This window comes from Oncorhynchus mykiss, chromosome 18, assembly GCF_057628025.1.
Source record: "Oncorhynchus mykiss isolate SJ-2025 chromosome 18, ASM5762802v1, whole genome shotgun sequence".
In the NCBI taxonomy this organism is placed as follows: domain Eukaryota; kingdom Metazoa; phylum Chordata; class Actinopteri; order Salmoniformes; family Salmonidae; genus Oncorhynchus; species Oncorhynchus mykiss.
The window spans coordinates 44292178-44317926 of NC_143039.1; the positions used below are offsets into that span (position 1 = coordinate 44292178).

The 25749-nt window shown below is 43.0% G+C and overlaps 1 protein-coding gene across 2 annotated transcripts in view; it reads right to left on the minus strand.

The window, feature by feature from the left end:
- Nucleotides 1–24043, minus strand: part of angpt1 (angiopoietin 1) — a 67877-nt gene extending 43834 nt beyond the window's left edge. For both annotated transcript variants that reach the window (XM_021571818.3, XM_021571817.3), the window contains exon 1: nucleotides 21535–24043. In XM_021571818.3, coding sequence (XP_021427493.2) covers nucleotides 21535–21954 — 420 coding nt within the window. In that variant the 5' untranslated portion in view covers nucleotides 21955–24043. The remainder of the gene's footprint in view (nucleotides 1–21534) is intronic.
- Between the last annotated feature and the right edge of the window lie 1706 nt (nucleotides 24044–25749).

Below are 25749 nucleotides of genomic sequence, written 5' to 3' on the forward strand. Positions count from 1 at the left end.
GGTGTCTCCTAGCGGCCACATGACACACCTCTCCAAAGTGGGCACAAAGTCATTTCAATGCGCTTTTATGACTCAAAGAAGAATCTTAAACCATACGGTCTTTTTTATAGCTCTCCTAGCTGTGTCATTGAGAAACTAGAGCAAGCACACTTGTAGTAGTTTTATCTCTCGGAGCACAACCCTGTATCTCCGCCATCACACAATAACCGTTGTTTTCACGCAATCTAAAAACGGCCTATTATAAACCGCAATCTGGGTCAGGTGGGCATCATCTGAGTGATTTGTTCTATTGCCAAAATGACTAGCTAAGTTATAAAATATCATCTTACAGTATTAGGCATTCACAGGGCAATTCAGAGAAACACATCGTCATGTTTGGTACGCATAGAAAGGAGTCATGCGTGCATCCAGGTGAGTGTTCCTGCGGCACATTTTTACAATGGACAAACGTGGGCTCGTTCTGTTCAGAACAACCCATGTCGTCTTGTAACTGTACATCAAAAATAGTGATCATAAACATGGACACTGTATGTGACATGAGTTTTATGATATGGAAATGTGAAGTGCACATTTGGACTGACGGGGGTTTGTCTTCCTTGTATGACATCAAAGTGGTATTTATTATAATCTTCAACGTCTCATCTTTCAAAATACACCGAGTTCTCTTCATTTACAGCATTTCCCTCACTGAGACAACACAACATGTGCAAAGGTTGTGCAATTAGAGGGAGAGATGGGGGCAAATTCTTGTCTCATGCGGTGCTCAAATTCAGAATGGCTTTCAGTCAAAGACCATAAAGCCCTGTAAAGCTCAGAGCCTGAGCGCTGACATAATTTATAGAGTATTACTGTACAGGCTCTTATCAGTGCCCAAATCTGCCATTTTCAACCCATATACAGGTACAGTATGTTTGTGAAGGGCTATAAACTGTGGAAGTTTCAACTTTAAAGACTGTCAGGTATAAAAGAGTATTATGTGTGTCTCAATTATGGTTTGTAATGTGCACAAAACGAACATATTTGAATTCCCACAGTTAAATTCCCACAGATTTCCCACAGAATTCCCACAGTTAAATTACTATAGCGCCGCCAATGGCCTTGTTTTTCCAACAGTAATATCTGTGTCAATATTGCAAAATGTACTTGCTAACAATCTGTTGCTAGCAAGTACATGGGTTGTCATGTTGTCTAGGTGCAGATATTTATAGGCTATACATTGCCTTGTTGTCCTATTATTTGACTGCCTAGCTGTCATGTTAGGGTAGTAAATGCCTCTTCAGTGGAGCTCATATGATGAGTTGGATATTTAAGCAATAAGGCACGAGTGGGGGGGGGGGGTGTTATATGGCCAATGTACGGCGGCTAAGGGCTGTTCTCAGTGCCTGGACACAGCCCTTTGTCGTGGTATATTGGCCATATGCCACAAACGCCCTTGGTGCCTTATTGCTGTTATAAACTGGTTACCAACGTAATTAGAGCAGTAAAAATACATGTTTTGTCATACCCGTATATGGTCTGATATATCACGGCTGTCAGCCGATCAGCATTCAGGGCTCGAACCACCCAGTTTCTAATTGTTTACATAGCCAGCTAACAAGTTGCTTGTTCTATCCTGTTTCTACCAATGCAATTCATTTGGAAGCTGTCCCAGCTTCGTAACTAATCAGCTAACATTGGCGAACTCTGTAGTTAGTCTGTCAGGCAAGAAAGCAAGAGTTGATTGGAGGAGAGAGAGAGAGAGAGAGAGAGAGAGAGAGAGTGTGTGTGTGTGTGTTTGTGTGTGTGTGTGTGTGTGTGTGTGTGTGGAATGGGAGGCTTGCAACTGTTTCAGACAATTTATTATGGAAACTCCTTATTAGGAAGAGAGTATGTGTACAGTTGAAAAACAGAAAGAGAGGGAGGAAGAGAGAGACAGTGTGAGGGAAAGAGAGAGTTTATGTTCCTGACCACAATTGTATCCTATTTGTTGCTCCTCTCCTCTCCCTCTGTTCCTCTGTTCCTAAAGTTCAGTGAAAGCGAAGGAAGTGGTGTGGAGAGTCAGGGCTCTGGAGCAAAAGGCAGGGACGAATAGGAGTTAGAGATGATAGGAGGGATAGAGATGTGGAGCAAGGAGGGGAGTGAGAGAAGAGTGGAGGGAGAGAGCGAGAGGAGGGAGAGAGGAAGGGAGAGTGAAGGAGAGAAGAGTGGAGGGAGAGAGGAATAGGAGAGTGAAGAGGAGGGAGAAATTAGTGGAGTGGGAGGGAGAGAGGAGGAAAAAGAGGAGGGAGAGGACAAAGCCGAGCGAGAGGAGGAAGAAGAGGGAGGGGAAGAGGGAGAGCACATCCGAGAAGGAAGCCTTCCATGGCGTGTGTCTGCCCCAAGACCCACCATTCACCATAGTACCACACAGCCTGGGCCTAAAGTGAAAGTGGTAAGGGTTTTGGAGGTGCTAGGAACAGAGCTTGAGATTACAGAGATTACAACAAGAAAATAGGTGGGGTTGACAATGTTGACCAACTGAGGAGCTATTACAATGTTGGACGCACCAGGCAGAAAATAGTGGAAGTATGTGTTTTGGGGGATGCTCAAAATTGCCATCGTAAATGCATATATTGTGTGGGGGACCCTGCAAAGGCCCCTTCCCAGAAACCGCAGGCACTGGTCCCTGAAGGCATTCAAAATGCAGTTTGTCCATTCACTTTGTGATATGACTACAGTGGCAGGAAGAGGGCAGCCAAGACTGTGGCACAAGGGCGTGTGGACTGAGTTGTAAACTCATTTGAAAGCAGGTGAAGTTTGAAGGGCGCATGAGGGGGTGTGTGGTGTGCATCCGGAGTGGACGCAGGGCAAAGAGTGGGAGATGTGTAGAAACCTCCTTTTGGGTGCTCTACGTGTTCTGTGCCCCTTTGCAGGATGGGGCAGTACTTCCAGAAGTTCCATGACATGTTGTAGGCTAAATGCAAACACTAAAGTGACCGTGTGAAATATGAATTTGTCCAACAAATTTCGGAACAGTTGTTGTGTTTTGTAGCGTCTCTCTCTTTATCTGTCTCTATCTAATACTGCATTCACTGAATTGTTGTCAAAGTAGGCTACTATTTCTACATTTTGTGTCAGGCCTGGCCTGTACTAAATCTTATTGTGAGAGGTTACATATATTTTTGAAATAGTTGTTTGAATTTTTACATTGTTGCAGAAGTAAGAAATGTTGTCATTCCACTAGCCTACTTTGTGTGGGTTTTGAAATACTTTCTGAATATTGTCCTCTGGTCGTATTTTAGATATGTAAATAATGTTTATAAGTATTATATGTTATACTTGGTACATTTTAAGTGAGTAATTTAGTCAAATTTACTACAATTTTAAATACTTTTTGTTGTTGTGTACAGTGTTAATGGTTTTTTGATAGTGAGTGTCTTTGTCACCCCCTGGCCATAGAGGCTTGTATTCTCTATTTTGGTTAGGCCAGGGTGTGACTAGGGTGGGCATTCTAGTTTCTTTATTGCTATGTTTTCTATTTCTTTGTTTTTGAGTATGGTTCCCAATCAGAGGCAGCTGTCTATCGTTGTCTCTGATTGGGAATCATACTTAGGTATCCTTTTCCCCACCTGTGTTTTGTGGGTCGTTGTTTTCTGTATAGTTTATTTGCCTTACAGAACTGTTCGTGTTTCACTTTGTTTTTTTGTTAGAGTGTTTTGATCAATAAATATCATGAACACTTACCACGCTGCGCTTTGGTCCATGCCTTCCGACGAGAGACGTAACAGTCTTTACACAATGGAAGACAAAATGAGTGTTATTGCTATATACACTAATGGGGTGTCATATTAAAGAAGAGGTTGTGCTCTTTAAAACTAAGTTAACTTGTAATTGTCATTTGTACTTTGTTTTTGAGCTTATGTATGTCTGTTTATTTGAAATGTGTGAGAATATTAGCTTTATTATGAAAATTCCCAGTCATTCTAGAATTATCTTGGGGTATAAAGGGCTGAAGCTGAGAGAGTGAAATCACTTTAATGTGTATAACATACTCAAAAGATTGGCACTTACAAATAGGGAAATACTCAACTGTCATATTGCTTGCCTCTATAAAGGATGGATTTCAATGTTTCGTGAACATACAGTACAATAACACAGACAGAGCAGAGACAGTTCAATCCTAAAACTGTGACATCTTTCTACCCATCAGCCATCAGCAAATGTCTGCCACGTGGAAATAGTCGTTCAGTGCAATATCCCTGTCTTGGCGTTCGTATAAAAGCTCAGTGTAGCGTTGTTTCAGGCCCACTTTCAGATACAACAGAGCTCCTTTGGCTGTGAACAGACTGATTTAAGTGTCACACTAGGGTACAGGAGTTTGGAAAGAACATGACGAGTCTGGAACCTACATGGTTCGGAAACACCGATATTATAACGTATTGAAACAGTCTGAATCGATAAACCTCAGGCTCGTGGCACGACTTGGATGGCAAGTATTTATCTTTCGAGACCTGTGCCTTTAAGGGTGATACACTGTAGCACTCTTCAAACGCTTCACAAGCAGCTTGTACTCTTTATAGCAGTTTGCCAATCCGTTAAAACGAATCAGTGTAAATGTTGTCTGATATGCCTTGCAGGCACCCTGCGTAAGTCACCTTGAGAGACCCCGGTGGAAGTGACACCGGTGGCCCTACAGAAACTCATCGACATATGGCCAGTCTCCCAGGGAATGTGCCTGACCCAGGACTCAATCTGACGAGGGTCATAAAACGGAAAGTACCAAGGAGAAACAAGATTACACAAACACGGCCCATCATGTAAAAATACCACATGGGAAGAAGCAAAGTAGCCCAATGTGGGTGTTAAGTTATTTGGCTGTGCTTTTCCAGGCAGTGAGCAGCAGAGGATTAGAAATCAGGAGAAAGTAAATAGTGTCCTTCAGTGGTAGAAAGTGAGTAGAGAGGCATGCCCTTGTTGGGAATTGGGAAAGCGATGATGAAATACATAAAAGTGCATGCTATGCATGCAGTGCTGGTGCGCTCCACTCTCACGTGGGTTGGTTAAATGCCAAAGTCAGATTTTCATGACATCTGACCAGACACAAAAACACAAGTCATCCGAAAAAATGCACTCAAATTCAATCTGAAACGATGCAATGTCATTTGAATGGAAACAAAAAAGAAAAATCAAATATATGTTCCAACATATGTTCTAAATACAGCAGACAAATACAAATAGCTTTAGGCCAATGAATCACTCTGATTTTTTGATCGAAATTCACGTTTGTTAGAGAGGAATCTGGGCTATTATCTGAGTCAGAGGAACCAGTTCAGCTTGGCTTAGCAGCAGCTGGAGGACTTGGTTAAACTCCACACGCAGCCCATTGGCTGAGGGTCACTCCAAATCCATCAAGGTTAGCCATAACTGTGGTGTCAGGTTTAACCTCTTACCTGGACTGTGGATCATTATCAGAGCCATGAGTAGAAAGGTGGTAAAGGTTGTGTGATTGATTTACGCATTGCTTGTTGCTTACTTATACCATGGCATTGTTGAATACTCCTTTCTGATTGGCTTGAAGGGCATTCTAGAGTGTGCATGATTTCCCTTTATAAACTGGGTGGCTCGAGCCCTGAATGCTGATTGGCTGACAGCCGTGGTATATTTACGCAATAATGTTCGAGGGGTTGTGGTATAAGACCAATAAACCACGTCTAAGGGTGCTGTTCTTAAGCATGACGCAACGCGGAGTGCCTGGATACAGCCCTTACCACAAACCCCTGAGGTATACCACAAACCCCCGAGGTGCCTTATTGCGACTATAAACTGCTTACCAACGTAATTAGAGCAGTAAAAACAAATGTTTTGTCATACCCGTGGTATACGGTCTGTTACACAACGGCTGTCAGCCAATCAGCATTCAGGGCTCGAACCACCCAGTTTATAACATACCGTTTGTGCTCTGTTGTAGCCTAGCTTATCTCTGGCTCTGTGGGTGTCTGGGTTGCATTTCCCACTGACGGGCCCCAACCATCTGAGAAGCCTCAAGTGGATACGGTAAAGGAGCTATTACTGTCGATTAGCACCTCACACTACAGCACAGGGCACCTTGAGAATGATGCCAGCAAATGTGCTAACGCCTTCTTATTCCCAAAGGACAGTGAAGGGAGGATTTAATACGTTCTCTGAAACCTGTGGTTATAATTCACTCAATGCCCAGGACTTTAATGGGTTGCTTAAATTGAGGTTGCATATAATTCTTTACAAACAGCATACATATAGAATATAACTCATTGTCTCATTGCCCCAGCTTCAGCCAAAATGTAGTGGGTTGTTTGTATATAAGTCACTTTGAGACAGTGAGTGAGACCATGAGAGGATACGAATTAGGAGAGCAACTCAGGCTGAATTCAAAGTTACCTTTCGACAACCTTTACTCTCACAGCTAGATACCAGGCATTTACAGTACCAAATCATGATTCTCTCTCTCTCTCTCTCTCTCTCTCTCTCTCTCTCTCTCTCTCTCTCTCTCTCTCTCTCTCTCTCTCTCTCTCTCTCAACGTGGCAGAATGGGGATCGATCAATAGGCCCCTGGTCGGCTGGAATGGTGGTCCAGTGCTATGACTCATTATTGAAGCCCTGCTGGGTGCTGATTCCAGGGCTTAACTGATCCATGGACAGAGTGTGATTGCCATGTACCAAAACGAAATTGCACCCTATTCCCTATATACTGTAGCGCACTACTTTTGACCAGAGTCCAATGGGAATCACACTCTAATCCAACCAGTCCACTGCCAGGACCCAAAGCTGTCCTCTCTGTTTCTCTCTCTTTCTGTCAGAATGCTGTTGTGTTGATTTCATTTTGTTATCCTTTTCCAAGGACATAGTTAGTCTTGTGTACACAACCTGAAACCAAACCAACCATCTCCAACCCAAATCATTGCATATAAAACCAGTGCCCAAAATCATTTGGCAAGTAGAGCCAATACACCACTTTCTGTCCATCAAAAGCTCCTAGGCTCAACAAATGGACAAAAGTGAGAAGCGTGCCCACTGGTGAAAACTCAAAAGACTTGCCGTTTTCTTTTGTTTCCAAAACTCCCTAAAAATCTATCTGATTTAGAGTATTGTGCAGTAAGGAAAATAAGGACTTCCAAATTCCAATTGGCTCCTATTTTTATGCTTTTGGGCAAATGCAGATCTTCCAATTTAATTGACTTCTCTCTCTCTCTCATCCTCTCTCTCGTCCTCTGCCTTAACGTGACAGAATGAGGATCGATCAATGGGTCAGCTGGGATAGAGGTCCAGTGCTTTGACTCATCACTGAAGCCTTGTAAGGAAAGAGGTAAATATTTGAAATGGTCGGCTGAAATGGAGGTCCGGTGCTTTGACTCATCACTGAAGCCTTGTAAGGAAAGAGGTAAATTATAGTCAATGAACTAATCACTGATCATAATCTTGATGTGATTGGCCTGACTGAAACATCGCTTAAGCCTGATGAATTTACTGTGTTAAATGAGGCCTCACCTCCTGGCTACACTAGTGACCATATCCCCTGTGCATCCCGCAAAGGGGGAGGTGTTGCTAACATTTATGATAGCAAATTTCAATTTACACAAAAAAAATTGCGTTTTCGTCTTTTGAGCTTCTAGTCATGAAATCTATGCAGCCTACTCAATCACTTTTTATAGCTACTGTTTACAGGCCTCCTGGGCCATATACAGCGTTCTTCATTGAGTTCCCTGAATTCCTATAGGACCTTGTAGTCATAGCAGATAATATTCTAATCTTTGGTGACTTTAATATTCACATGGAAAAGTCCACAGACCCACTCCAAAAGGCTTTCGGAGCCATCATCGACTCAGTGGGTTTCGTCCAACATGTCTCTGGACCCACTCACTGTCACAGTCATACTCTGGACCTAGTTTTGTCCCATGGAATAAATGTTGTGGATCTTAATGTTTTTCCTCATAATACTGGACTATCGGACCACCATTTTATTACGTTTGCAATTGCAACAAATAATCTGCTCAGACCCCAACCAAGGAACATCAAAAGTCGTGCTATAAATTCAGAGACAACACAAAGATTCCTTGATGTCCTTCCAGATTCCCTCTGTCTACCCAAGGACGTCAGGGGACAAAAATCAGTTAACCACCTAACTGAGGAACTCAATTTAACAATACCCCGCAATACCCTAGATGCAGTTGCACCCCTAAAAACTAAAAACATTTCTCATAAGAAACTAGCTCCCTGGTACACAGAAAATACCCGAGCTCTGAAGCAAGCTTCCAAAAAATTGGAACGGAAATGGCACCACACCAAACTGGAAGTCTTGCGACTAGCTTGGAAAGACAGTACCGTGCAGTATCGAAGAGCCCTTACTGCTGCTCGATCATCCTATTTTTCCAACTTAATTGAGGAAAATAAGAACAATCCGAAATTCCTTTTTGATACTGTCGCAAAGCTAACTAAAAAGCAGCATTCCCCAAGAGAGGATGGCTTTCACTTCAGCAGTGATAAATTCATGAACTTCTTTGAGGAAAAGATCATGATTATTAGAATGCAAATTACGGACTCCTCTTTAAATCTGCGTATTCCTTCAAAGCTCAGTTGTCCGGAGTCTGCACAACTCTGCCAGGACCTAGGATCAAGAGAGACGCTCAAGTGTTTTAGTACTATATCTCTTGACACATTGATGAAAATAATCATGGCCTCTAAACCTTCAAGCTGCATACTGGACCCTATTCCAACTAAACTACTGAAAGAGCTGCTTCCTGTGCTTGGCCCTCCTATGTTGAACATAATAAACGGCTCTCTATCCACCGGATGTGTACCAAACTCACTAAAAGTGGCAGTAATAAAGCCTCTCTTGAAAAAGCCTAAATATAAAAAACTATTGGCCTATATCGAATCTTCCATTCCTCTCAAAAATGTTAGAAAAGGCTGTTGTGCAGCAACTCACTGCCTTCCTGAAGACAAACAATGTATATGAAATGCTTCAGTCTGGTTTTAGAACCCATCATAGCACTGAGACTGCACTTTTGAAGGTGGTAAATGACCTTTTAATGGCATCAGACCGAGGCTCTGCATCTGTCCTCGTGCTCCTAGACCGTGGATTGCTGCAAACTTTCTACTTTTAAACTCGGACAAAACAGAGATGCTTGTTCTAGGTCCCAAGAAACAAAGAGATCTTCTGTTGAATCTGACAATTAATCTTAATGGTTGTACAGTCGTCTCAAATAAAACTGTGAAGGACCTCGGCATTTCTCTGGACCCTGATCTCTCTTTTGAAGAACATATCAAGACTGTTTCAAGGACAGCTTTTTTCCATCTACGTAACATTGTAAAAATCTGAAACTTTCTGTCCAACAATGATGCAGAAAAATTAATCCATGCTTTTGTCACTTCTAGGTTAGCCTACTGCAACGCTCTACTTTCCGGCTACCCGGATAAAGCACTAAATAAACTTCAGTTAGTGCTAAATACGGCTGCTAGAATCCTGACTAGAACCCCAAAATGTGATCATATTACTCCAGTGCTAGCCTCCCCACACTGGCTTCCTGTCAAGGCAAGGGCTGATTTCAAGGTTTTACTGTTAACCTACAAAGCATTACATGGGCTTGCTCCTACCTATCTCTCAGATTTGGTCCTGCCGTACATACCTACACGTACGCCTACGGTCACAAGATGCAGGCCTCCTAATTGTCCCTAGAATTTCTAAGCAAACAGCTGGAGGCAGGGCTTTCTCCTATAGAGCTCCATTTTTATGGAATGGTCTGCCTACCCATGTGAGAGACACAAACTCGGTCTCAACCTTTAAGTCTTTACTGAAGACTCATCTCTTCAGTGGGTCATATGATTGAGTGTAGTCTGGCCCAGGAGTGTGAAGGTGAACGGAAAGGCTCTGGAGCAACGAACCGCCCTTGCTGTCTCTGCCTGGCCGGTTCCCCTCTTTCCACTGGGATTCTCTGCCTCTAACCCTATTACAGGGGCTGAGTCACTGGCTTACTAGGGCTCTTTCATACCGTCCCTAGGAGGGGTGCGTCACTTGGGTTGAGTCACTGATGTGATCTTCCTGTCTGGGTTGGCGCCCCCCCCTTGGGTTGTGCCGTGGCGGAGATCTTTGTGGGCTATACTCGGCCTTGTCTCAGGATGGTAAGTTGGTGGTTGAAGATATCCCTCTAGTGCTGTGGGGGCTGTGCTTTGGCAAAGTGGGTGGGGTTATATCCTTCCTATTTGGCCCTGTCCGGGGGTGTCCTCGGATGGGGCCACAGTGTCTCCTGACCCCTCCTGTCTCAGCCTCCAGTATTTATGCTGCAGTAGTTTATGTGTCAGGGGGCTAGGGTCCGTTTTTTATATCTGGAGTACTTCTCCTGTCCTATTCGGTGTCCTGTGTGAAATTAAGTATGCTCTCTCTAATTCTCTCTTTCTCTCTTTCTTTCTCTCTCTCGGAGGACCTGAGCCCTAGGACCATGCCTCAGGACTACCTGACATGATGACTCCTTGCTGTCCCCAGTCCACCTGGCCGTGCAGCTGCTCCAGTTTCAACTGTTCTGCCTGTGATTATTATTATTTGACCATGCTGGTCATTTATGAACATTTGAACATCTTGGCCATGTTCTGTTATAATCTCCACCCGGCACAGCCAGAAGAGGACTGGCCACCCCACATAGCCTGGTTCCTCTCTAGGTTTCTTCCTAGGTTTTGGCCTTTCTTAGGAGTTTTTCCTAGCCACCGTGCTTCTACACCTGCATTGCTTGCTGTTTGGGGTTTTAGGCTGGGTTTCTGTACAGCACTTTGAGATATCAGCTGATGTACGAAGGGCTACATAAATAGATTTGATTTGATTTGATTTAAATATTTGAAATGGTCGGCTGAAATGGAGGTCCGATGCTTGGACAGTAACATTTTGCATAACTTGAAACAGATTAAAGATTCAAAAGTTTGTAAAGACAAAGGTCAAATGTTTATAAATGGGAAAAAGCTTGAGAAAAGTAAAACTATATCTGAACATGACTGCCAACAGTTTTCTGTTCTTTATGGGAAATTCGATCTTACTTCATCCATCAGATACATTAATTCTTATGTGATTGGAATCATTTATCTGGTTGGAATACTTTGCCTATCCATCTACTATACATTTATTATTAACCAATGTCAGAGAGATCTCACACATCAATTCAAGGACTTCAACAATATCATGTATTAAACGAAACACAATCCTCGGCAACCAAGGTAACACGCTACTAAAAATGTACAGACAATGACAGACGGGTAAAAAGTTTAAGATAGGAGCCAATTTCACAAGAAAGCCCAAAATAAGTTAACATAACCAAGAAGCAATTAATTTTTGATATCCTGTCTTATAAACATGAACTTACTCGAAATATGACAAGAGGGACGGAGAAAGTGTTTGCTTTGAATTTCAGCTCTCCTCTCCGAACGGCCGCAGGGATCTCGTCCAACAGAAATGTTTACATTTCTCTTTCAGATTCGGGTGCTGTGATGTGGAAGGCTTGCTTGTTATTACAATCAAGATTCTGCAAATGATTTCTTAGAGTTTGGTCTAGACAAGGATTATTTGGCTATCTTATATGACCATATTCCAGTAGCAACACCCTGATGAATCTCCAAATCCTTTACTACTGAGTTTTCTATACTTGCCCCATGTATAGTAATAAATTAGTATTTTCACCCCGTCTGAAAAACTAGATAAGGAACAGTAGTATTCTATGAATTACTCATCATATAATTGAATTATAGGCTATTATAGTAATAACCATATATTGCTGTTTTCCTTCCTTCTGTTGAGCTCAGGTCACTTAGCATCAGTCATGTGAATTCATCAAGAGAGAAAATCAATATTTTGCAGCCTTGATTGTGCGTGGATGTCTATTTTCACAAATCCTTGAGTTCCAAGGAGCTCTCTTATGTCAAAAGCAGGCCCTCAAATTACCCCAATTAATGATGTGTATCTGGACGTATGGGAGAGGAAACATATGCATTCATCCAAGACATGGGAATGGAGAAACAAAACCAAACAACAAAACAAACTCAACAAATTCAACTGCCCTCGTACTGGACCCCTAGTTTTCTAGTTTTCAGAGGAATCGAGCTTGTCATTCTCTCAAACATGGGAACGTTTCCACTGGGCTTCATCCAAGTAGGAACGTGGCCACTAATGGCTGAGTAAACCCTCCGGCACTGCTGTCTCAATCTTCCTAGCCGTAGAACACACAGGAATATCAACCCACGGGACGTGGGTGATTCGATCCAAACATTTGGGGTATCTTTATCTCTGCCAGCACATTTCAGACATAGATGGAATTAGTTTGCCTCATGATAAAGTTGGTATGTGTGCAATCTCAAAGTTTGTGAATATGGTAGGCCTTTCTCATCACATAATAATAACCACTATGTTCCCTCACTGCCAGTGTCAGCTAAACATCTATCAGAGCTGATGCCTCTTCTATTCAAATTGAACTGCCATTTAATGCAAGGTATTGTTACATTCAGCGGCATGTCCATGTTTATCTTTCCCCCTAGCATCCCGCTAAGTGAAGAAGCGATCATTTAGAGACTCTCAAGTCATCCAGGGTTACCCTCGCAAACAGAAAAACCTCCTATATAAACTCCCAAGTCAAACCATGGCCCCCCTTCCCTCCTTTGCTATGGATACATCACACAACCAGCCACACTGTTACATGAGGTCTAAATGATGAGACACTTCTCCTTTGCCTCCTCATCCCCATCTCACAGCTAGACTGGACAATGTATCATCTGCAGCTGTGCGGGTCTGGACTCTGGACAGGGGGCTTTGATATCATGCGTCTGTGCTGACAGCGGTAGTCATCGTGCCCCGGGCAGAATGGGGTTGAGGGGCGCTGTGGAGGCCGCAGAGGCAGTCACTGGAAACAGGCCCTTTTTTCCTCAGTTGCGGTGCCTACTGAACAGCAGTGGAATGAAAACAAAGCAGCAGGAAGAGGTACAGTAGCCCTCACCAGAATGGAGCTGCTTTGGTCTGACCTCAGGTCATACCGGTGTAACGAAGGGAAAATGGATGCTAATGGCTACTGAGGCCGTGTGTCTCTTTCATAGGTTGAAATGTCTATAATATTCAGTATTTACACAATCAAAAAATGTCACAAGTCACAAGATATGCCATTGTTCCTGCAATTGTACAGCTAGTTTCAAATCCTAACCAACAACCCAGAGATCATGTTGTGTAAAATAATAACTATAAATAATAATGATACTTTTTTTTTTCTCTAATCTGCGATCCACATGTCAACATGGAGAGAAAGCAGTTACTTTCAAGCAAAACCCCAACCCTTGGAGCTGTGGAAGCTCAGCTCATATTCATATCATATGGAATATCCCCAGGCAGACCAGACCGGCACAGTAGAGCTCGGTTTAAACCCTGTAACATCATCATAACCCAGCGTGGTCCTCTCCAGTCACTTACAGCTCTGACTCCTCAGAGGGCCCCGAGCGGAGGACTAGAGCATACGCAGCACAATGTCGCCTTATCCCGAGGCTTTCATCTGGCTGGAACTCTGTTTATTTTTGCTTTCTCAGACTGAAGTGCAAAAGAAGTGTGTATACACACAGTGACAAGCAGGGGAGAGATCAAATGATCGAAACCAGCGCACCCCAAAGACAAGTACTGTAGGACCATCATCCCCCGGCTGAGGGACGCTTAGGGATCCTTTCCGCTAGACTATGGTTAGCATATTATAGTATGCTATAGAATACTCCAAAATCATTATGTAATATTTGAGAGCCCAATTGTTTTTATTGATTCCTCTTACATTGGAAAATGAGACTACCAGTAGTCACCTACAATATAGCATTATTAAAATGTCCCGAAGGTCAAGAAATTCAAAAGGTCAAAAAATTAAATAAAGTAAAGTCAAAGAAAACGCTATATTAGTATGCAGATTGACACTATGACATACAATACTACACATTAAGAAGTTTGAGAACTTAATGCATAATGTTTCAAGCTCAAGGAATGAGTTCTGGGGGCCTACAGAGGCAGATCCCACCTGACCATCTACGGACCATCTACGGACCACCATTAGTCAGACTAAATTAGTCAGACTAAATCTCATCCCCTGCTCCTCCAGTCCATCCAAACATAACCCCTCCAGACCTGCTGAGGATTAACCCCCGCAACCCCAGCCTGCAGCTCCCCCGGCAGTAAAGTCCACTCAAACAAACATCTGCACCCATTTATGAGTAAACAGGCATAAAGCTCCATTCGTTTTCCAGCTACAGGCACGTGTTCTGGGGCTGTCTTGTTGAGCGATTCTCTGGTCGTGGTCTGCATCAGTCTGGTGGTGAATGAATTTCTACCCTCGACAACAGTTACACCTCTTGTTGAAACGATCCCTTTATCCCTGCAATTTACTAGAAACACTTACAGTATCATAGTACAAGAGGTCGGTCTTATCCTGACCCAACAAAGCTTGCTAGGGCTCTATCATAAGGGTAATTGAGGCTACATTTAGTACAGTTATTCTCTAAAAGGTCAAGGTGTAAGGTGGATTGACCTTTGACTCCTATTTTAAGCAGATGTCGAAAATGATGTGACAGGGAAGAAAAGGGGAAGGGGGGGGGGGGGGCAAGCACACTATCGACATCTTCACCAGTCATCTCTAGTTGGCTCTGCCAGCCACAGCCCTGGTATTGTGTGGAATGTGAGAAACCTGGCTTGGGTCCCAGACCAGGCAATCACAGTGCTGGACAGGGTTAAGATATTATCCAGAGCTGTTCCTATGTTGGGTCTGTGTATGTGTGTGTGTGTGTGAGGGGTGTGGATGAGGTGCCACGCCGATCACAGCTCTAAACCGTTGACCCGGGACTCAAACACCTCCCACACACAAGACAAAACCACCCACCGCACTGGAAGGAGTCGTGAGTGGCCGACCACGTTGTGCAGTTCCACACCGTATGTTAATATATCATGAGATGTGGAATACAAAGAATTATTCATCAAGCAACTTTTCCCTACGCCTCACCAACACCAAAGACAGAACAAAGAAATGACTGAGGTTATTGCAAAGTGTGACATGAAGCCTGATGTGCGATTGGCCCAGATCACAACAAGAACAGAGTAAGAGAAGGAAAACTCGCCTATTCTTCATTTACTGATCCAACTCCGGCTGTGAGGGAGTGAAACTGCTTATCTGTTACCCAATATCTCCCACACGCTTTCCCTCTCTCCCCACCTTCACTTGCTTCTCTTCGTTTGTTTTCCCACACGGCGGGTGCTTTTACGACCTGTTATTTATCTGCTGTTCTGTTTGTTTATTCAAAGCCTCTCACTTTGAGAGAAACTATTCCATTGCTCTCTTTCATCACCAATGTTGTGATGTTTTGATTTGTAATCATGGAAAAGTTGAAGAAGCTGATCTCTCAAATGAGGTGAAATGGCGTCCTTTGGAACTCTGGCAAGTGGCCCCAGTGCTGACAGACAAAAGCAACCGCTCACAATGCAACATCTGTAGGACACAAGCTCGAAGGGGAGTAGGGCTTAATGGCAGTGTTTTGGGATGCTTCAGGAATTTCCCCGGACTCCACGCAGTCAGCCTTATCTCTCAGATGAATAATTGTCAGATGGAACAAGATTCCGATGGGGAATTTGTAGAGGATAAATGCTACACCGGACTTGAAGATTGGCTGGACCCGAAAAAAGTTAGAAAGAAATAAGGGCATAACATTACTGTACGTTCCTTCTATTCCCGCCTCATGCCAGTAAACAGAAGTAGAAAGCCTAGGCCCACATATCTTTCCTGTGATCGCTGTCCCTGGAAGAAAACACAGCTGTAAAATTTGAAGGTACACATTTATATAAAGGCAGAGTCTTGTAGGGCCTCGTGGAATTTTACAGGGCTGAAATGAACCCAAACGGGCTCCCCGATGGACAGTTCAGAGAAATATGACAGAAACTTAACAAGCCAGAGAAATTTTGACATGAGTTATAGTCTATGTCTTATATAAATAATAGAGAGCAGTGATATACCATTGGGTTCTTTCAAATCACAGCTGGATTTCAACGATATGTTGTAGTACACTGTGATAGCAGCATTTATTGGACCACTGACTGAACAATCCGTTTTTATAGTGTTGTATAATATTCCACAATGGCTACTATCTTATATTTGGGTCAGAATCACTCACCCATACAGGCTTCGCACTGTATGCTGTACGTTTGGCAATGCTTGCGAGCTATAACCCCTAAAGACAAGCGCAACGACTGAGACTTTAGCAGACACTCTTATCGAGAGGCACTTACAGGAGCAATGATGGTTAAATTGCCTTGCTCAAGGGCACATCGGAAAATGTTTTACCTAGTCGGCTCAGGGATTTGAACCAGCAGCCTTTCAATTTCTGGTCCTACGCTCTTAACCGCAAGGCTACCTGCCACCCAAGGTATGTTAATTCCTTATACAGGCACACCATACTGAACCATTACTCAAAACAAGGTCAAATGTCATCGAGAACGGAAGTATCCAAATATCAGTTCCCCTGACATACAGTATAGGCCGATGGTAAAGCTCTCTATATCACCTGAGTGACATGCTGCAGCCCACTCTCTCTTATTTATAATACCTGTGGTAATCCCAGGAAGAAAAATGTGTTCCGTTGAAGAAGTGAATATACTCGGAAACCCAAACATAATACAGAACGTTCTCAATTGATTTCACACATATACTGGGGAGTGCAGAGCATTAAGTAAAATGTCTTTGAGCGGTGTATAGCAAATGACTGGCACTCCGAAGCAAATACAAAAATAATATTGCAATTAAAGCTAGGTAAATCCTGTACCAAGAGCCCACTGGAGGTTAATTCATTGAAATGAATGATGGGAGTTTAACCACATGTACACATGATGCCTCAGAGAGAACTCAAGAGAAACTGGAGAGACTCTCAAGACCGTGGGCATTAAAAACCTCCCCTATTCACTTTGGTTGCGTAACCATGGCGTAGAGTTGAAACTACTTTTCTGCCCAATATCAAAAGTTCTAACAGGTTCGAAGCTAACGACCACAATGAAATACGATTTCTGGGAAAAGAGTTTGATACTAAGTGAGCTGCCATATTGACCGTGACAAACATACCTAATGCCCATTTCCTGAAAATAACAATAACCGACATGGCCTCAATGTTCACATCCATGTGGGAATACTGTGACATTGTAATGGACTTCCTTATCTACCCCCTTGAATCTCTGTTCTCTTTTCCACCTTCTCTGCTAGTGCAAGTGAGGCAAAGATTCATCTCTGGAAGCAGTAGCAGAGTACAACAGCCCCTTCTGCTATTTTCCTAGTCTTGCAACTTCTGCAAGGGACAGGAAGGAAGCGCTTCTCAGTCTGTTGTGTGTCCAGTAGCTCGCTGCATCGTCCGATTTGTTCGTTTTGGCCCGCGTTATTTGTAAAAAAGAAGCTTTGATACAGAGGAAGTCACCCCTAAAATAACTTAGTCTTTCCTTGGCTCTTTAGGCAGGCTGTGTGGCCTTCTGACAGCGTTAAGAAATATTCACCCCTTTTTGCTGTATTAGCCCCAAGGTGGGAAGGGAAACTAGGAACGACCCATGTTGTGCATCCTGATTACACTAACAGGCAGAGCAATAGGAAATTCACAGGGATAGCACTGTGAACAGCACTGATATCATCTCTCCTCTTTTAACTTCAACAGCTTATTCTGGCAATGCCTCCCCCTGAAGAAACATTGGTTTGAAACCCTTTCTACGCTCGGCACTAAAGTGAACGTGTGAAGATCTATCACTTTCACTCCTGGGGAGCAGGATTTCTTTTTGGCTCCTTGAAATGGACCTTGGTCCAAGTTTCAATGACTTGAGTTGTCCTTGAATTATTGAGGAAGTGGAAAGGAGATCTTGAGTGTATCTCTCCCATAGCTGATTTATATCATTCAAACGTTGAATGCATCTGGAAGTGATCGGGTGAGTGATACGAAACACCTCACCCGATGTTATTTTAACTTTGATTTCATGTTTTTTTGTTTGTCGTTAAAAGGCAAACTCGATGATCTCTCTTCTACAACTGACCATGCACACTTTCACAAACCAGGCAGAGATGGAATGGAGTGGGGATGCATTAATTGGCTACTTTCCAGCAACAAATACCCAAAGATCACAGGCAATCTGGTCCAATTCCCCCTTCTTTACAGGCCTGCCGGGGAAGTAATCCTTGGACCAACAGAAGCCACCTTTGACTGCGCAGGAATGTTATCAGTGCCTGCTCTTCCCTGGGCCGACCAGACTTCCACGGAGGGGAAAGATTGGGACGGCCTAATAATTCCCGAACAGCTGCTTGCTGCATCTACCCCCAACAAGTTAAGGCGCCCATGCATCGAGGCGTGTGTGGTATCCTTTGTGGATTCTTTCATCAGTGGTGGCTGGAGTAGCTTTAGGGACAGCTCTCCTCTTGACAAGCAGTCAAAGCTTACGTGATTAAGATAGATCGACTGGCTGGGACACTTAATCCTCTGTTTGATGAGAAATGTTAACTGCATCCTGATGTTCCCGCACCTCCGTAATTGGGCTGAATTATCACTGCGTGCTGCCTCTTAAAACGTCTCCCCTAATTCTTATTATGTTGTTGTCCACTGGTTACTGTCACTTCTATTGTCAATCAACTGTTGACAAGATTATTGCATATTGTTCTTTCAGAATATTGAAGATGTGCTGGATGCAGGATTTTTTTTGTTTTCCCTTTGTTTTTTGTACCCCTTAAGATGAAAAAATGTCAGAGGTCTGCAGAGAATGCAAATGTGTCGGGGAAGAAACACGAATGGTATTAGTGGTGATGGCAGATGCTTTCACACACTACCATTTTTACGTTTGAGCAAAAAAAAGTTATTCCAACCTTCTCATTAAGTCTAGAATTCAGTCTACAATTGCTGCTGGTACTGTTTATATAGTACCATCATGGACTGTCGAAGTACCTATATCAATATGAATCAATGTCCATGTCCATGTGATTTCATCTCAGACTCCTTTTTACTCAGGGTGACCTTACAGTAGTCCTACACTGTTAGAAAAAAGCCAACTTGCTTAATCAGCCTTATTCCGCGAGTTGATTGGACTTCAAAAGGACAAGAATTTGAGCTGTGTACTCAAACTCTGCTCAAAGTTGGTTCAGCTATAAGGTCATATGTGCCCAAATGTTGAGCAAACTCACAATCCCAATGCAGCTGGTTGACTTATAATTGCACATTGAATTAACATTGAATTAACTGAATTAACAATGTTATTTTGTTGAGCAAACTCACAATCCTATTGCAACTGCTTGCGTTACAATTGTACATTGAATCAACATGATTTAATTTTTTTACAATGTATAGTCATGGTCCTCGTTATGTAATTTTTCTCCACGGAACAATATTTTGCATGCCAATAGTTTTTCTTAATTTATATAGGTCATCATTCCCACAACCATTTACAGCCCACAGCTTATCTCAAGTTTTCTAGCAGTTTTTACCACTGAAATTCCTCTTCCCAGATACGAGATAAACCGAGTGATGTATAGTGATGTGTGTAGTTTCTGAGCAAAAGCCAACCAATTTATTTGGGAATTGATATGTGCATACCTCTATGTTTGTGCTTTACTAGTGTGAGATACAACATACAGTAAGAAGCAATAACATCTCTACTACTTTCCTAACTACAAACTCAACCAACAGTTCATTGGAATGAAATGTTGGGTCATTTATAAAGAACGACCATTTCTCACAACCAGAGGAGTGGAAAGAATACATTTCAGAGGTAGATGAAAAGCAGTAATACCGTTGAGAAACTTGCCCCAATAGCTTTTAAGATGGTGCTCCAATTGCTAGTGAGCAGAGACCCCAGCACGCTAACGGGTATTGATGATGCTCAGTTAAATTAATCCCACAATTCCAGAGAAAACTATCAAATCTATTGTGCATTACGTGCAATTATTTGTTCATTTTGTGCCAACATTTTACAGACAAAAATAAACGATTGTGTGTTTAAGCAATTCATCATAGATTGGCCCTCCTAATCTTCTTGCAAAGTCACATTATTGTGAAAAGTACAGCAGAGCTGCTTTTCCGAATGTAGAGTTTGTTTATTTGACTCATGTCTTCATTTCAGAGAGATAGTTTATATTTTCAACGATAAGGAGTCTAAGATGAACAATTCAGTTGCCAAGTGGTATCAGTGATGACTTCACAATTCATTAACGTCACAGTGAAACCATATTCCTGGTCATAAACACCTGACTGGCTTTACAAGTTGGAGGAAAAGGATGTGAGGAGTCGTATGCACCACAGGCATCTGTCTCTTAAACCCCTGATAGAGAGTACATTTGCTTAGTTCCCTTGCCTACAATTCTTGGCAAGCCTATCGACAAGTATATTTGTTGGTTGATTGCATTCCCAGTTGAATTCAATGAGCACTGCATTGCAAAATCATTATTTCTGTTTCCCGCAATACTGCTTACCCAATTGTAAAGTCACATTAAGTATAAAAACTGGATCTGCCCTTGCCTGTTGAAAATCCAATTTGAAGGTTACCCATGAAAAAATGTAGCTTGAGCTTTGAAATAAAGATGTATACACAATTTTGCAAGGCAAAAGATACAGATCAGAAAATGGAAGATCTATTCCCTTTAAAACTAGTCTATTCCCAATAATCAGTACGTTTTCACATTTATTTTTCATTTTTATGTCTTTCATGTTAGTAAATCCTTTACTTATAGAAAATATCTGATGATTCCATTAACTTGCTTTCTTTATATTCTAAAGCTAGAGTGTGGACTAATGGAAAGTCCTGGGTGGCGGTACATAGAGGGAGCATTCTTCCGTCGTACTCTAGCAGTGGTCCTTACAGGCTTCCTGTCATTAAAAGAGACAGCACACTGGAGAACTCTGGAGGACTGACATATTACGACCACGCATTGTGACGGATGCAGCGTGGAACATAACTTGACATCTGTGGAATTTTGCTCAGGGAGCACAGAGTTTTTCGGAGAAGTACCAAACACTGATCTTACACAAATAGATCAATGGTTAATATATACAGTTACGTAACAAAACAGCTTTGTGGATGTAAATTGTTTATGGGATGTTGGTTATTTTGTCGGTATGGGACAGCCGTACAAAGGCTTTTAACTAGATTCCTCATGAGATTTGTTCACAGTTTTACATTTGTCATAATAATCATTCATCAATTCAAGACCCTCTCCAAGATCTTAAACCACGAATACCGGAGTCGCAGCACACAGCTCCAGCCATAGAGAGCACAGATGTATCCCTGACAATACTGTAAGAACTTTCATTAAGACAACCACGAGGAAACTCCAATTGAAAGCCGGAGAACATCACTCTCAAACGCACATACATTTAAAGGGGTCACAAAAAAAAACCCATCAGAGCCAGACACAACAACACAGCCCTTGCGTAAACACAGACCGCTTCAATGCATACTCAGAAAGTAAACATAAAAGGACACCTGCACAAGCTTTCGACTATGACTCCGGTCACCGCATTGCATTGCTTATGACAGTGTGACCACTTCTCCCTTACCTTCTGCAGCCACTGAGTGTAGTTCTCCATGACGTGCTCCAGGTGTTGGATCTTCTGGGAAGCGAAGTCCTGCTCCAGGGGTGGAGCGTCTCTCTGCAGCGCATTGGCGCTGTTAAACTGTGTCGCGGCTTTCCCTTGTCGGCACGAATTCCCTCCACTGCTGTCGCCCTCAGGTAGGATAAAGGTGTAGGTGCACTGTCCATGCTGGACTCTGTGGTACCTCCGATTACTGCTGCTACTACTTTCACTACTACTACCGCTGCTGCTGCTGCTACCCGTGCTGCCACCTGTGCTGCCCTGTCCTGCGCCGCTGGCACTGCCATCTGTCCCTTTTCTATGCTCCCCCCCGCTGCAGCCCACTGCCACCAGTAGGGCTGCCAACGAAAGCAAGTGGCAGGCAAACTTGTTCCACAACATCATTCCAGCCTGGAGGAAAGGTTGAAAAAGTAAAGTCCTTTTATCGTTGGCTTCTGGATGACTTTTCGTCTGTTCAGCGGTCGGTCTTGGGCCAGTATTTCTTTTAGTGGATCAGAATGCTGTACGGATCCCAGTCGATGTAGAACACGTGTCATCCATCCCCGTGCTGGACCTCCTACTGTGAGAAGGTCTGGAGGGCATCTCCGGTGTGCTCACACACGTACACACACACTGGAGCGCTATGTGTCCGGTCAGAAGTCAGCCAGAAGTCCAGTCGTCCAGGGCTCGCCGCATACACGTGTTGCGCCGTGACAGCTTGTGTGTTTATATAGATGGTCCTTTTTACACTGTATCAATGCAGTGTATCAATGCACTGTATCAATGTCTACATGTGTTAAATACAAGGGTCAGTGCATACGGATCGTGTCGTCAGACCTCCTCTTGTGTGACTGCTTTGCTCTTCCTCCTCCGTCTCTGCTCTGGTTTCCCTGTGTGACTAAACGACTGGAGCGAGGCTCACTAAAGAACAGCACCAGGCTTCCAGCACACTCTGAGCCTGCCCCTCACAGAGACTGCAGAGGAATGTGTGTTTATGGACGAGTCGCTCTCTCTCTCTCTCTCTCCCTCGTGTGTGTGTGTGTGTGTGTGTGTGTGTGTGTGTGTGTGTGTGTGTGTGTGTGTGTGTAAGGCAGAGAGGGACCCCAAGCACAGAGGATGTGCTCAGACTGCGAGGATTGGTTTACACGCTCTCTGACCTGAGGCTTGTGTGGTAGCCCTGCCCCTGTACACACTCAGTCTGTTCCCGTCTCCCCTGCACTACAGTACACAGCAGATGCCACAGGATTCTCACTGTCCACCACTCAACTATATAACACTCAACGATACAACACAGGGGTTCACAATGCTGTGTTGTATTTCCATGGTTTTTAGTAAATCGAGTTTTATCCCATTTAGGTGGTAAGAGAATTCAATGTTTACATACTTTATCATATTGAGTGAAGTGATATATCATATCTAATGTAATTCTTCTCCTCTCACCAAAAATAGCCACAACATGGTTCGAAACTCTGCGAAAGCTGTCAAAATACCAATCCGGGAGAGCTCTCCGTGTTTTAAGGAAAACAAAACCGAAATCCAAAAGTAGACAGAGGAATGTCTTCATCGGCAGCCAGCAAGGGAAGCCGAGGGAATAGTGTGGTGAAAGGCCCAGTGTCAAAGGTCAAGTCCCTATTATGGACAGTGTCCTGACATCCTTATGATTCAGGGAAGGCTATCAACAGATAGAGATGACCAGGCCCTCATCACTTCACTGTGGTCCAAACCACCCTGATGTGTGTGTGATAAAGTGTGTGTATTCTGTGATAGTGGATACAACCTAATGTTGGGCTCACAGTGTGGGAGAAGGAGGGGTGTGTGAGTTAATGCATGGAGGAGACCCAAGATAACAAACCCTGGCTACTCAAGACACAAAGCATGTGCAAACATTTCTGGGAAAACTGGGTACAGTTGATGAATTTCGCTGGTGTCCTAAAACATGGGTGTCCTGTTACGAAGTCCAAATGAACCAGAGAGTCCTTGAGTGCATTAAATCAAAACTACTAGCATTGTCATAAACATGAGCTTAAATGCCATGCTGTCAAATAAGATATACTATCAAACAGTCCACAGCCCAGGGTTGGGCTCAATTCGAATGGAAGGAAGTCAATTAAAGTACTTCCAATTCAATTATTGAAAAAAGGTTCCTCTATTTTCAATGACTTCTCAATAAACTGAAAAGGAGAAACTATATATCTCAAAAGTTACAAAATGTAGGAATTTTCACAATTTTCACTCTCAAATCAAATGTATTTGTCACATCTCATAAACAACAGGTGTCGACTAACAGTGAAATGCTTTCTTCTAACAGTTCATAAACAACAAGTGTCGACTAACAGTGAAATGCTTTCTTCTAACAGTTCATAAACAACAGGTGTAGACTAACAGTGAAATGCTTACTTGTCACTTTTCATAAACAACAAGTGTAGACTAACAGTGAAATGCTTACTTAATGGCCCTTCCCAAACAATGCAGAAAGAAAAAAAGAGAAATAATAGAAAAATAATAACATGAGTTATAAATACACAATGAGTAACGATAACTTAGCTATATACACAGGGTACCAGCACCGAGTCAATGTGCAGGGGTACGAGGTGATTGAGGTAGATATGTACATATACAATAGGCAGGGATAAAGTGACCAGGCAACAGGATAGATAATAAACAGTAGCAGCAGCGTACGTGATGACTCAAAAGACAGTCCAAGACTAACCATTTAGCAGTCTTGTGGCTTAGGAGTAGGTCCTGTTGGTTCCAGACTGGTGGATGAGTACCACTTGCTATGCGGTAGCAGAGAGAACAGTCTATGACTTGGGTGACAATTGTTAGGGCCTTCCTCTGACACCGCCATCCTCTGTCATATAGGCGCTCGGAGCTCGGCCCCAGTGATGCACTGGGCAGTAAGCAATACTCTCTGTAGCGCCTTGGGGTCAGATGCAGAGCAGTTGCCATTCCAAGCAGTGATGTAGCCAGTTAAGATGCTCTCAATGTTGCAGCTGTGTAACGTTTAGAGGATCTGAGGGCCCATGCTGAATCTTTTCAGCCTTCTGAGGGGGAAGAGGCATTGCCGTGCCTTCTTCGCGACTGTGATGGTGTGTGGGGACCATGATAATTCCTTAGTGATGTGGACACCGAGGAACTTGAAGATCTCAAACCTCTCCACTACAGCCCTGTCAATGTGGATGGGGGCGTGCTCAGCCCTCCGTATCCTGTAGTCCACGGTCAGCTCCTTTGTCTTGCTGACATTGAGGGAGAGGTTGTTGTCCTGGCGCCACACTGCCAGGTCACTGACCTCTTCCCTATAGGCTGTCTCATCGTCGTTGGTGATCTGGCCAACCACCGTCGCGTCATCAGCAAACTTAAAGGTGCTACACATAGAATTTTTGGGGACATTTTGCGTTGTCAGAAAGTGTACATAATATATCTGCAGCTAATAGTGGAATGATAATGTTTCATAGTATTACTTACCCAGCAGTGTTGGGATTGGGTGTGATATTCACCAATCTGTTGTCAAAATGGGAAACTGTTCTGACTTTGTTTTGGTCCACCAACCTTAAGACAATGGTTTTGGTCCAGCAGCTTCAAACAGCTGTAAAAATAGAACGTTTTGTTATTGAAAATATATTTACAACGATTTAGATGGTACAATGATTCCCTACAATATTCAGTGCTTCTTTTCTCACATAAACTGAAACCGTGTCAATTTTTTGCAACCAGGAAATTACACAGCAATTTCCACTAAGTAACACAGCCACATTTTGACAACAGATTCCACCCCGGCAGGAGAAATCAGTGGTTGAATAAGTAGCAATACAGTAATACTGTGAAACAATATCATTCCACTATAACAGCAGATATATTATAGACATTTTCTGAAATTACAATGCGCAAAAATATAAATAAATCCTGTGGAGCAACTTTAATGATGGTGTTAGAGTTGTGCGCAGCCATGCAGTCATTGGCCCAAGTGCCAATACATGTCTACTCTATAAAATGACGAAGTAGAAACGGTCATATCAGAAACAACTTCCTTTTATTCCAGCTTGCATTGGCATTGTCTGCCTTTCCATAACACACAAGCTGTTTGTATTTACATCATCTTAATTGAGTTGTGTAATCTCAGATCTTAATTCTCATAGGAATGTAAACATGAAACATGACTGAGAAAACAAACGCTGTTCCAAAGCTACTACTGTCATTTTT